This window comes from Xiphophorus couchianus, chromosome 5 (assembly GCF_001444195.1).
Source record: "Xiphophorus couchianus chromosome 5, X_couchianus-1.0, whole genome shotgun sequence".
Taxonomy (NCBI): domain Eukaryota; kingdom Metazoa; phylum Chordata; class Actinopteri; order Cyprinodontiformes; family Poeciliidae; genus Xiphophorus; species Xiphophorus couchianus.
The window spans coordinates 41306415-41316159 of NC_040232.1; the positions used below are offsets into that span (position 1 = coordinate 41306415).

General features: G+C 41.7%; 1 protein-coding gene across 1 annotated transcript in view; it reads left to right on the plus strand.

The window, feature by feature from the left end:
• slc5a10 (solute carrier family 5 member 10) overlaps window positions 1–9745 on the plus strand; it is a 74069-nt gene that overhangs the window by 25127 nt on the left and 39197 nt on the right. The window contains exons 3-8 of the mRNA XM_028018057.1: window positions 5686–5790; window positions 6427–6486; window positions 7638–7742; window positions 7866–7971; window positions 8211–8291; window positions 8891–9096. Coding sequence (XP_027873858.1) covers window positions 5686–5790; window positions 6427–6486; window positions 7638–7742; window positions 7866–7971; window positions 8211–8291; window positions 8891–9096 — 663 coding nt within the window. The remainder of the gene's footprint in view (window positions 1–5685; window positions 5791–6426; window positions 6487–7637; window positions 7743–7865; window positions 7972–8210; window positions 8292–8890; window positions 9097–9745) is intronic.

Sequence of the window (9745 nt, forward strand, 5' to 3'; positions counted from 1 at the left end):
CAGTCTGTGGCAGTGGCAGATGACTCAATGCATCTGCGTTTGCATGAACTTTCCCTGGTTTGTATACAATGTTGTACTCATATGCTCTCAACAGGGTAGACCACCTTTGCACTCTTGGCGATCCCATCTGTGGCACTGGTTTCGTTTCATTAAAAAGGAAGATCAGAGGTTTGTGGTCAGTGTTGATTGTGAATTTCCGACCAAAAATGTACTTGTGAAATCGTTTGATCCCGAATATGATGGCTAACCCCTCCTTGTCGAGCTGTGAGTAACGCTTTTCCGCTGGCGTTAATGTCCTTGACATGAACCCTAAAGGTCGCTCACTTCCATCTTCCGTCACATGTGACAGCACGGCTCCCACGCCGTATGGAGAGGCGTCACATGCCAGCACCAGATCCCTGTCTGATGAGTAATGACACAGTACATTTGCTGATTTCAGCAGCTGTTTAGCTAAGCTGAATGCTTCCTGCTGTTCTTTATTCCAACTCCATGGAACTCCTTTCCTCAGCAGATGATGTAATGGTGCCAAACGTGTAGCAAGGTTAGGAAGGAACTTGTTGTAGTAATTTAGGAGACCTAAAAAAGCTTTTAGTTCAGTCACTGTTGTGGGAGTCGGAGCTTCCTCAATGGCTCTCACTTTGCTTTGTACGGGGTGCAAACCTTCTGCATCAATTCTGTGACCCAGGTATTCCACCTGATCCTGTAAGAATGCACATTTACTCCGTTGCAGTCGCAGTCCAGCTTCCTTTAGTCGTTTTAGGACTTCATCCAGCGTTTTCAGGTGTCCTCTGGTGTCACTTCCAGTTAGCAGTATGTCATCCAAGTAAACTACTACGTTTGGGAGACCTTGCAGCAAGCTTTCCATTGTTCTTTGGAAAATAGCTGGGGCTGATGACACTCCAAATGGTAGTCTGTTATACGTGAAAAGGCCACGGTGTGTGTTTATCGTCAGGTATTTCTTTGAGTCCTCCTCCATAACTATCTGTTGATATGCATGACTTAGGTCGAGCTTGGTAAACTGTTTGCCTTCTGTCAGTGAATTGAACAGGTCTTCCACTCGGGGAATTGGGTATTGTTCCAGTGATGAAACCTTGTTTACTGTTAACTTATAATCACCACAAATTCTGACAGAACCATCTGGTTTTAGAACAGGCACAATGGGCGCGGCCCACTCTGCATACTTCACTGGGGTTATGATACCTTCTTTTAAAAGTCGTTCTAACTCAACTTCCACCTTAGACCTCATGGCATATGGAACTGAGCGGGGCTTGTAAAATGTAGGATGGGCGTCAGCAGAAACACGAATGGTTGCCTGTGCACCTCTTAACATTCCCAATTCTTCTTTGAAAACCTCTTCATGTCTCAAGAGAACCTCTTGTAATCCTTGAGCTTCAGTTCTCACGTGTCGAATCTCATCCCACTTGAGTTTCAATTTCTCCAGCCATCGTCTGCCTAGCAGATTTGGTCCAGTTCCCTTCACGACCACCAGGGGCAGTGTTTTCTTCTGGTTTGCATATCTCACTTCAACCTGAGCTACACCAACCACTGTAATTTTCTCTCCACTGTACGATTTAAGAGAGAGTTTACTTTCTTTAATCTGGGGTCGACTGTCTTTATGCCACAACTCCAAAAAGTGGTTTTCATTCATCAGACTGACACTACATCCTGTGTCAATTTCAAACTTCACTTCTTTTCTGTTAACTTCCACTTTTACTTCGAAGGGCTCCACTTTCTGGATAGACGTTTCCGTTGACAAACATGCTAGAGTGAATGCTTCTTCATCATGATCTGAACTAACTTCATCCTCTTGTTTTCGCATACGTTGTGTGATTTGTGTGACTGTCCTTTGCGCCAGCCGTGACGTGCTCCTTTTTCCTTAAGACTAGTCTCATCTTCCTTTTTATTTTTAGACCTGCACGCCCTAGCAATATGTCCTATTTTTCCACAAATGTGACATTTGGCGTCTTTAAACTTACATCCAACCGCATTGTGACGTTTGCCATGACAGCGGTAACACTCACTGTCTCTATTTTTCCAATCTGCTCTCTTTTCTTTTCTCTCTGCCACCATGCTGTGACACGCCGCCGACTGTTGCAAGTCTGAAACGTTCCTGTTTGCAGCTTCGTCGGCTACAGCCATCTGAAATGCTTTTTCAAATGTCAGGTCACTCTCCGACAGCAGACGTCTTTGAATCCTATCGTCAGCGATTCCGCACACGAGACGATCTCTCAACCGCCGTTCCAGCGTAGCTCCAAAATTACAATCTTGAGCCAGACGTCTGAGCTCTGCCACATATGCACTAACGGACTCAGCAGGTTTACGGGAACGAGAATCAAACTTGTATCTTTGCACAATCTCACTTGGTTTTGGATTAAAGTGCTCTTTCAGCCTTGTAACCAACTGACTGTACGTTTTAGAACTGGGCTTGTCCGGGCTCACGAGGTTTCTCATTAGCTTATACGTGGCTGGTCCCACCACGCTAATAAGTATAGCCCTCTGTTTAGCACTATCATCAATGTCATTTGCTTCAAAAAACTGGTCAAGAATCTCACAGTATTCTTCCCAAGTTTGTTCCTTAGCATCAAATGCTGACAGAGTGCCGAATGTCGCGCTCATGGCGGCCTCGCTAATCACCTCCTTTGGCAATCTCTCCTCCTCGTGTGTCTCCACCCGACAACGTGCGTCCTTTTCTTCCTCCGTCTTGACTCCAGTGCTTCCCGTTTCTAGCCAGTATCCTCGTCGCCAATATGTGATATCTTCACATCCAAGAAGTAGAGTCACTCTTAGCAGTTGTCTTTTTTTAGGTTTATTCTCTCTTGAACACAACTTAACACTACAGGCATCAACGTCTTCTCAGCCTAGTCTTCTTCTCTAGAACTATCCTCTAGGCTATTCCACTACTCCCTCTAGTGGACTGGGGTAATACAACTAAACTCAACTGAGTAACTAACTCAGTATACTACATCAGGATCTGTGTTTTTCTATGTGTCTTGAGTTTTCTGAGTCTCTGTGCCGTCCTGTCTCCCCTTGATCATTCCCAGGTGTGTCTCGTTTCCTTGATTACTCCCTGTGTATTTAACCCCACCTGTGTTCCTTGTTCCTCATTGGGTCCTTGTCAATTCAGTGTGGTATGCACCAGTCTGTTTTGTTGTCCCTTTATTTAGCCTGTTTGCTACCGACGTTGAGCCCTGGCTTCTGCTCAGTCGTGCTGCTTGGTTTTGTGGACTTTTTGGACTTCATTTTTAAAAATCATTTCCTCTCATCTACCTGGGTCATCTGTGTCTGCCTCACCACCTCACACCACCGCAATTCATGACAGATTTTGGAAATGGTTGCTCTTTATTTGCCAAAGTTAAAGGAGGGAACCATATATTTTAGCTGGATGAAATAACTAGTGATGGTGAGATGAAGCCTCATGAGGCATTGAACCACTTGAGCCAATTGGTTCGAGAAAGAAACACCTACTGGCCAGGTGTATAATCACAGCCAGCTGTATCTTAACACGTGTGATGCATTGAATTTTTGTCTATTATGGCTCTTGGGAATGACGTCACAAAAGGTGTAGGACGAAATCATTTGTCTACATAAATTATGTATACACATATGTGTATAATAAAATATTGTTTGAATGTATTCTCTGTGTGTAATTATTCCCAAAATAGTAGTGTCATGTGATATGGCATGTTGTGTAATAATGTTTTTCTATAACTCTAGAAAAATGGCCTGGGCTTAATCAGGCAGAGGACAGTGAAAGTGCTTGTGGAACTAGGGAGGGGGTAGTGAATAGGCTAATGCTTGTGTAACTTGGATGATTTCATGCATTTTTATTAAGAAACAACAATTTCTCCACAGTTTTTGGTTTCAAACGATTTCTCTTTTTTGACACTACATGGATGAGGTGTTATTATTGTACCCCAACTCCTTGGAGCACAATAAACACCTCCCCTTTACAGAAAATAAGAAACAGTGAAAAATACAGTTCCTCATAAGCAAACCTAATGCATCTGCAAATGTTCAGTTCACCTTACCTTACCTTGTTAGGGCTTATCAAATCGAAAGAGGAGGGGAAATCCTCCTCTTTCTCGCCGGCTCCATCCTTCTCCTATCCTGTCCTCGCGCTCCTAAATCTCCTATCTCCTATCTCTCTCTCTCTCGTAAACTCTCCAAACACCAAACTAACTGTCTCAAACTAAATAACCACTATCCAAACTCTGCTATCCAAACTATCAAAACTCTATCCACTCTCTCAACTGACCGCAACTCGCCTACAACAACCCACATTATGAATGGAGCCTGTGGGGTTTCTAAAGCTGTCAAACCCGGCGCCAAACTCTGAGCCACTTTCCGAAGCAGTCACGTGGTACAGCCAGGCAGCGAGGCTTCGGACGTCATCGTTTTCGGCTCCTCCCCTAAATGAAGCAAGCCTCGATACGCGCTTTACGGCAACGCCCCCTCCATTACTCGACACACGCCTCGAAGCCTCGGCACATCACGTTAACATCACTAGAAATAACCTATTCTTTGTAGGGGGAACAGAATATTTCAGGTGGCTAAAATATCTGGTTCCCCCCTCATAACTCTGGCAAATAAACAGCTAATTTTACAAAAAATAACAGGACTTATTGTTGATGATGACAGGAATAAACACAGTTAAAAACTTGCTGATAAATTAATTTGTTCCCATGTTATGGAGGGGGAACGGATTATTTCAAGCAGCTAAAATATGTGGTTCCCCCCTCATAACTTTGGCAAAACACCTGGAAGAATTTTCAAACTTGCAGGATTTATTGGTGATGAAGAGAGGAATGAGCACAGTTAAAGATTTTGTGAAAAAACTAATTAGCTCCCCTTTTTGGAGGTGGAATGGATTATTTCAGGCAGCTAAAATATTTAGTTCCTCCCCTTTAACTTTGACTAATAATGAGCAACATTTTCCAAAATCACATGATTTGTTGTTGAGGATGAGAGGAATAAATACAGTTAAAGACTTGCTGGTAAAGTAATTTGTTCTAATATTATGGTGGGGGCACAGATTATTACAGGTTGCTAAAATAATCGGTTCCCCCAAGTAACCTTGGCAAATAATGAGAAAATCTTACCAAAATTACAGCTCTGTGAAGCTGACACCCCACCCTCGTCAAAAAATCCAGCAAATAGTCTGGGTGGTTAGTGCTCCGTTTGTGGGGCGTCAGCTTCACTCAGCTGATTTTCACAGGGAGACAGAATTTCACACAAGACCGCCTCTCTGGCTGCAATGCGCGCTCCGATACACAGAGGGAACAGGTTGTCAGACAAGATCTCAACACAGAGAGGAGGCTACGCCTTGATTGTTTTCACAAGCACGTAACCTTCCGCTTCACAAAGTAGTGCCAACCAAAATACAACAGTGGCAAACATCGTACTCAACAATTTCTGATTCTATTGTTAACATTTTTTCAGAGCCATAGACTGAATTACAATTTAGATATAAGTATTCCACAGTTATCTGTGGCCTGTATTAGGATTTGTTGTCAATAAGGTTTAAAATGGACCCCTGTATAGGGGTCAGCCAGTTACTTTTATAAATAAAAGCAGCTTAAATATTTATTTTTATGCTAAGTTGTTAGGATCTTAGAAAATCCGTTGTTTGTGTAACAAATGAACTTTAGTAATATTATTTTTAAACCATATTTGCTTGATGCACAGATTGGCTCGTCTCTTTTCGCCAGCTCAGAGGGTTCGGGTCTGTTCATCGGCCTGGCTGGGACTGGAGCCGCTGGCGGAATCGCTGTCGCTGGATTTGAATGGAATGTGAGTAAGAAGCACAGGATCCATCAGTATTGGTCTGGTGACCAGGCACTTTACAACCTGCAATGAAACACATCTGGCCTGCTGATATCTCTGCATGTTGTTTCTTTTGTTATTTAATGATTTGAAAAAAGTTAAACACAGAGCACAAAAACGAATCTCCCCTTTGTGTTTGCAAACAAAAGATCTGGATTTGCAGCTTTTGTATCCATTCTCTCCAAAGACTTGAAATAAGAAATCACCTTCAGGTTTGGTGTAACATGCAGCATACAGCAGGCGGCAGCATGGTGACCCTTTAACCCAGCGGTGTCCAAAGTCAGGCCTCAGGGGCCGGTATCCTGCATGTTTTAGCGTGTTTCCTGGTTCCACACACCTGAATCAAACGATGGTTCATCAGCAGAACTTCATGGCATCCTGAGGAGGCAGTTGCTCCATTTGAGCAGCTGTTAGAACAAAGACATGTCTAAAACTGGCAGGACGCTTGCGCTGTATGACTGGAGCTGGATACTCATGCCTCAACCCAGCCCAGGCTTGCAAACATGAGATTGTTGTCTTATTCTAAAGTGTTCATAGCAGATTTTCATCATGTGTTTCTTTACAGTCTGCTCATCATCATTTCTTTTGTTTGCCCAATTTCAGGCAACATATGTGCTGCTGGCACTCGCTTGGATATTTGTACCTGTCTACATCTCCTCTGGGGTTAGTTTACACACACACACACACACACACCCCTTCACAGGTGTGTGTTTTCTTGTCAAGGCTAGTTCTGCAGGTACATTTAGGTGCCAAAACATTTTTTCAACCAAGGATTCCCCGCCTTATAAATTCTTTAACAGGGTGTTTCACTCACAGCTACTATATCAAAACAAATGTCAAAGGTTACTCTATACCTCAATGTTGTACATTCAAAGTTGAAGTAATGTGAACTCATTAAGCTTGTCTGCTGTCAGCAATCAAAATACTGATATTTAATAACTGAAGTACTCACATACTTTTTTTCTTTTTTTAAAAAAATTCTCAAGCTACAATTACAAGTGGTTAAATACCACATGAAATTGCTGACCCCTTTTTGCACACAACAAATGTGTGTTTGTCTCTATCAGATTTACACATCTAATCTGTGAATAAGAGTCTCGCCACAGATTCTCAGTTGGTTGGACCAGGACTTTAGAGACATTGTCCTGCTGGAAGGTGAAGCTCTGCGTTTTGTCTCTAACAGATTTTCTCTTGTCAGTTTTGGTAGATGACCTTGTCTTGTTAGGTTTCCACTACCATGAATGTTTTATTTGCTCAATGAGACATTCAAAGTGTGGGCTATTATCTAGTAACCTGCTTTATAACTTAACTACAACTTTATTTCTGCAGATTGGTGTTTTCCTTGATTTTTATTCTTCTGTTTTTTCACTAATTTATTCAGAGATGAACTGACCCACATGTGGACTCTGTTTGCCAAATAGGTCACAATTTTACTGTGGCATCAGAGTTTGGGGATGAAGACAACAATGCAAAGTGTACTATTTAGATTTTTATAAAGTATTTTTGAAAATCCTTTTTCTTCCACTTTTACAAGTATACACTCCTTGATGCTGGCCAATCAACAAAATCGCATTAAAAGGCATTGAAATTGTGACTTAACATTCTGTGAAATTGAGCATTATGAATTGTTAATTCCAGTACAATGTAAGCAGTTTTGAAATGTAAACAGCTGTGGTTAGAGGCGGACCTAACCTGTTGGGAGGCACTCATGCCACCCCCATAAGATGCCGCCCAGGGTGGTGGCCTGTGTCGCCCATATCAGAAACCGTCACTGATTGTGGGATCTTTAACAATGTGAAAATGCTTGTTTTCAGATCGTGACAATGCCAGAGTATCTGGGGCGTCGTTTTGGAGGGGAACGGATCCGAACGTACCTCGCTGTCCTCTCACTCCTGCTTTCTGTCTTCACCAAGATATCGGTACAGCAGGAACAAAGTGACATGAAGAAAAGTGCAACAACAGTACAGCTAAAAATAACAACAAAAAATTAAAAATGAACTTTTACTGCCTGCATTAAAAATGTGTTTTGTTTGCTCGGCCAGACTGACTTGTACTCTGGAGCCCTGTTCGTCCAGGTGTGCCTGGGATGGAACCTCTACCTGTCCACTGTCCTCATGCTGGTGGTCACTGCTCTCTACACCATAGCAGGTAGACACAATCATAAAACTGCATCTATTGTATTTTGACTTTTGCTTTTTAGGTTTTAGATCCAAAATATGACATGCACAAGTGTTGTTTTTTCTCCCTCTGATGATGTAATTAATAATAATTATATTCATTTGTTGTTAACAGAGCTGTTTTTGACTGTAATAGTTACTAAAAAGTCGTTTGGAAGACATCAGAAAACAAATGACTGGTGAAAATGTTCCTCTCTTCTCGTTAACCAGGTGGACTGGCTGCTGTCATCTACACAGACACTTTACAGACATTTATCATGATCATCGGTGCAATCATTCTAACAATTACTGGTATGTGCAAATTCTATCATTTCAAGGCAAATTCCATCTATAAAATACATAAACATATACAGTGTTGTCTAAATGTCATTTTCTCCAGGTTTTGCATTCAGGTATGATCATCCTGTGGTGTGTTGAGTGAGCTTAATGAACATGTTTTTGAGGCATTACAAGGATGTTTCAACACTTTTCTTTAGTCTGTTTGTGTTTTCACTCATTTCCAGTCCAGTAACTGTACATTTCCAAAGGACCAGTGAGGTCCAATATAGGCTTCACTGCTACCAGTGACTTCTTATGGTGCACCAGAGAGTACTGCAGAGCCCCTGATCTAGTTCTGTATCTAAAAAAATATAAACAATGACAGCTTGATAGTTGGAACATAGCATTAGGACCACATGGTGATTCATGAAGGGCTACTGGTTGGAAATGAATGTCGTAGGTCTCATCCTGAGCAACATGTTAAGATAAAAGGACTGGACTGAAAATGAAGAAAAAAATAATAAATAAATGTTTCAGGACCACTTCAGCATATTACAAGAATACCTATGTATTGAGTTTTAATTTTTAAAAAGTGTGCGTGTGTGTATGTGTGTGGGTGTGCGCGCATGTAGCTTTTAACAAGATAGGTGGCTACAACAATCTGGAGCAAGTTTACAGCATCGCGGTGCCAAGTAAAATTATCCCCAACAGTACCTGCCATCTGCCTCGGGCCGACGCCATGCACCTGTTCAGAGACGCCGTCACTGGAGACCTGCCGTGGCCAGGCATGACGTTAGGGCTCACCATACTGGCCACCTGGTACTGGTGCACAGACCAGGTACATGCCAAGTACATACAGAGCTGAAATTAGGTCTTCATTTATTAAATATTGTTATCTTTAACAGTGAAATATGTGAGTAAGGAAATTTTAACCAAGAGACCACATGGTTTGAGATTTCTTTTTTCTGAATGCTCCAAAGATTTTACTGCTTAGTTCAGCCCATGTAGAAAGACTTTAAGTTTAATTTATTGTAGAACCAAGAGGCTTTTTTATTGATGGTAAATGTTGATTATAATTAACTTGGTTGATTTACTTGACAAGCTAAACATAAGGTGAGTCAGGCTAAACTATTTTAAAGAAATTCAAAGCCTCTGTGAAGGAATTTCTTCCTTAGGGTCTCTCAGTGGAACCTTAGAGGTCATCAAGTTGAGAAATTTGAAAAAAGTCATTCTTTTTCTAGTGGAGGCAAAACAGACTGAAGTAGCTCACTCTTCTGTTTTAGTGGGAATATTCTTCTTCTATGTTCAGTAAATATTACTTCTGAAAAACACACGGCTGTTTTATCAGTCCTCCAAGAAGTACAGACATGAACGTGTAGACCTCCATAATCCATGGAGGATTATTAAGGTATTAAGGTATTCACTCAATACCTTACGTTTAAGTGAATACCTTAAACTTAAGGTATTCAAGTTTAAGTATTGACTTA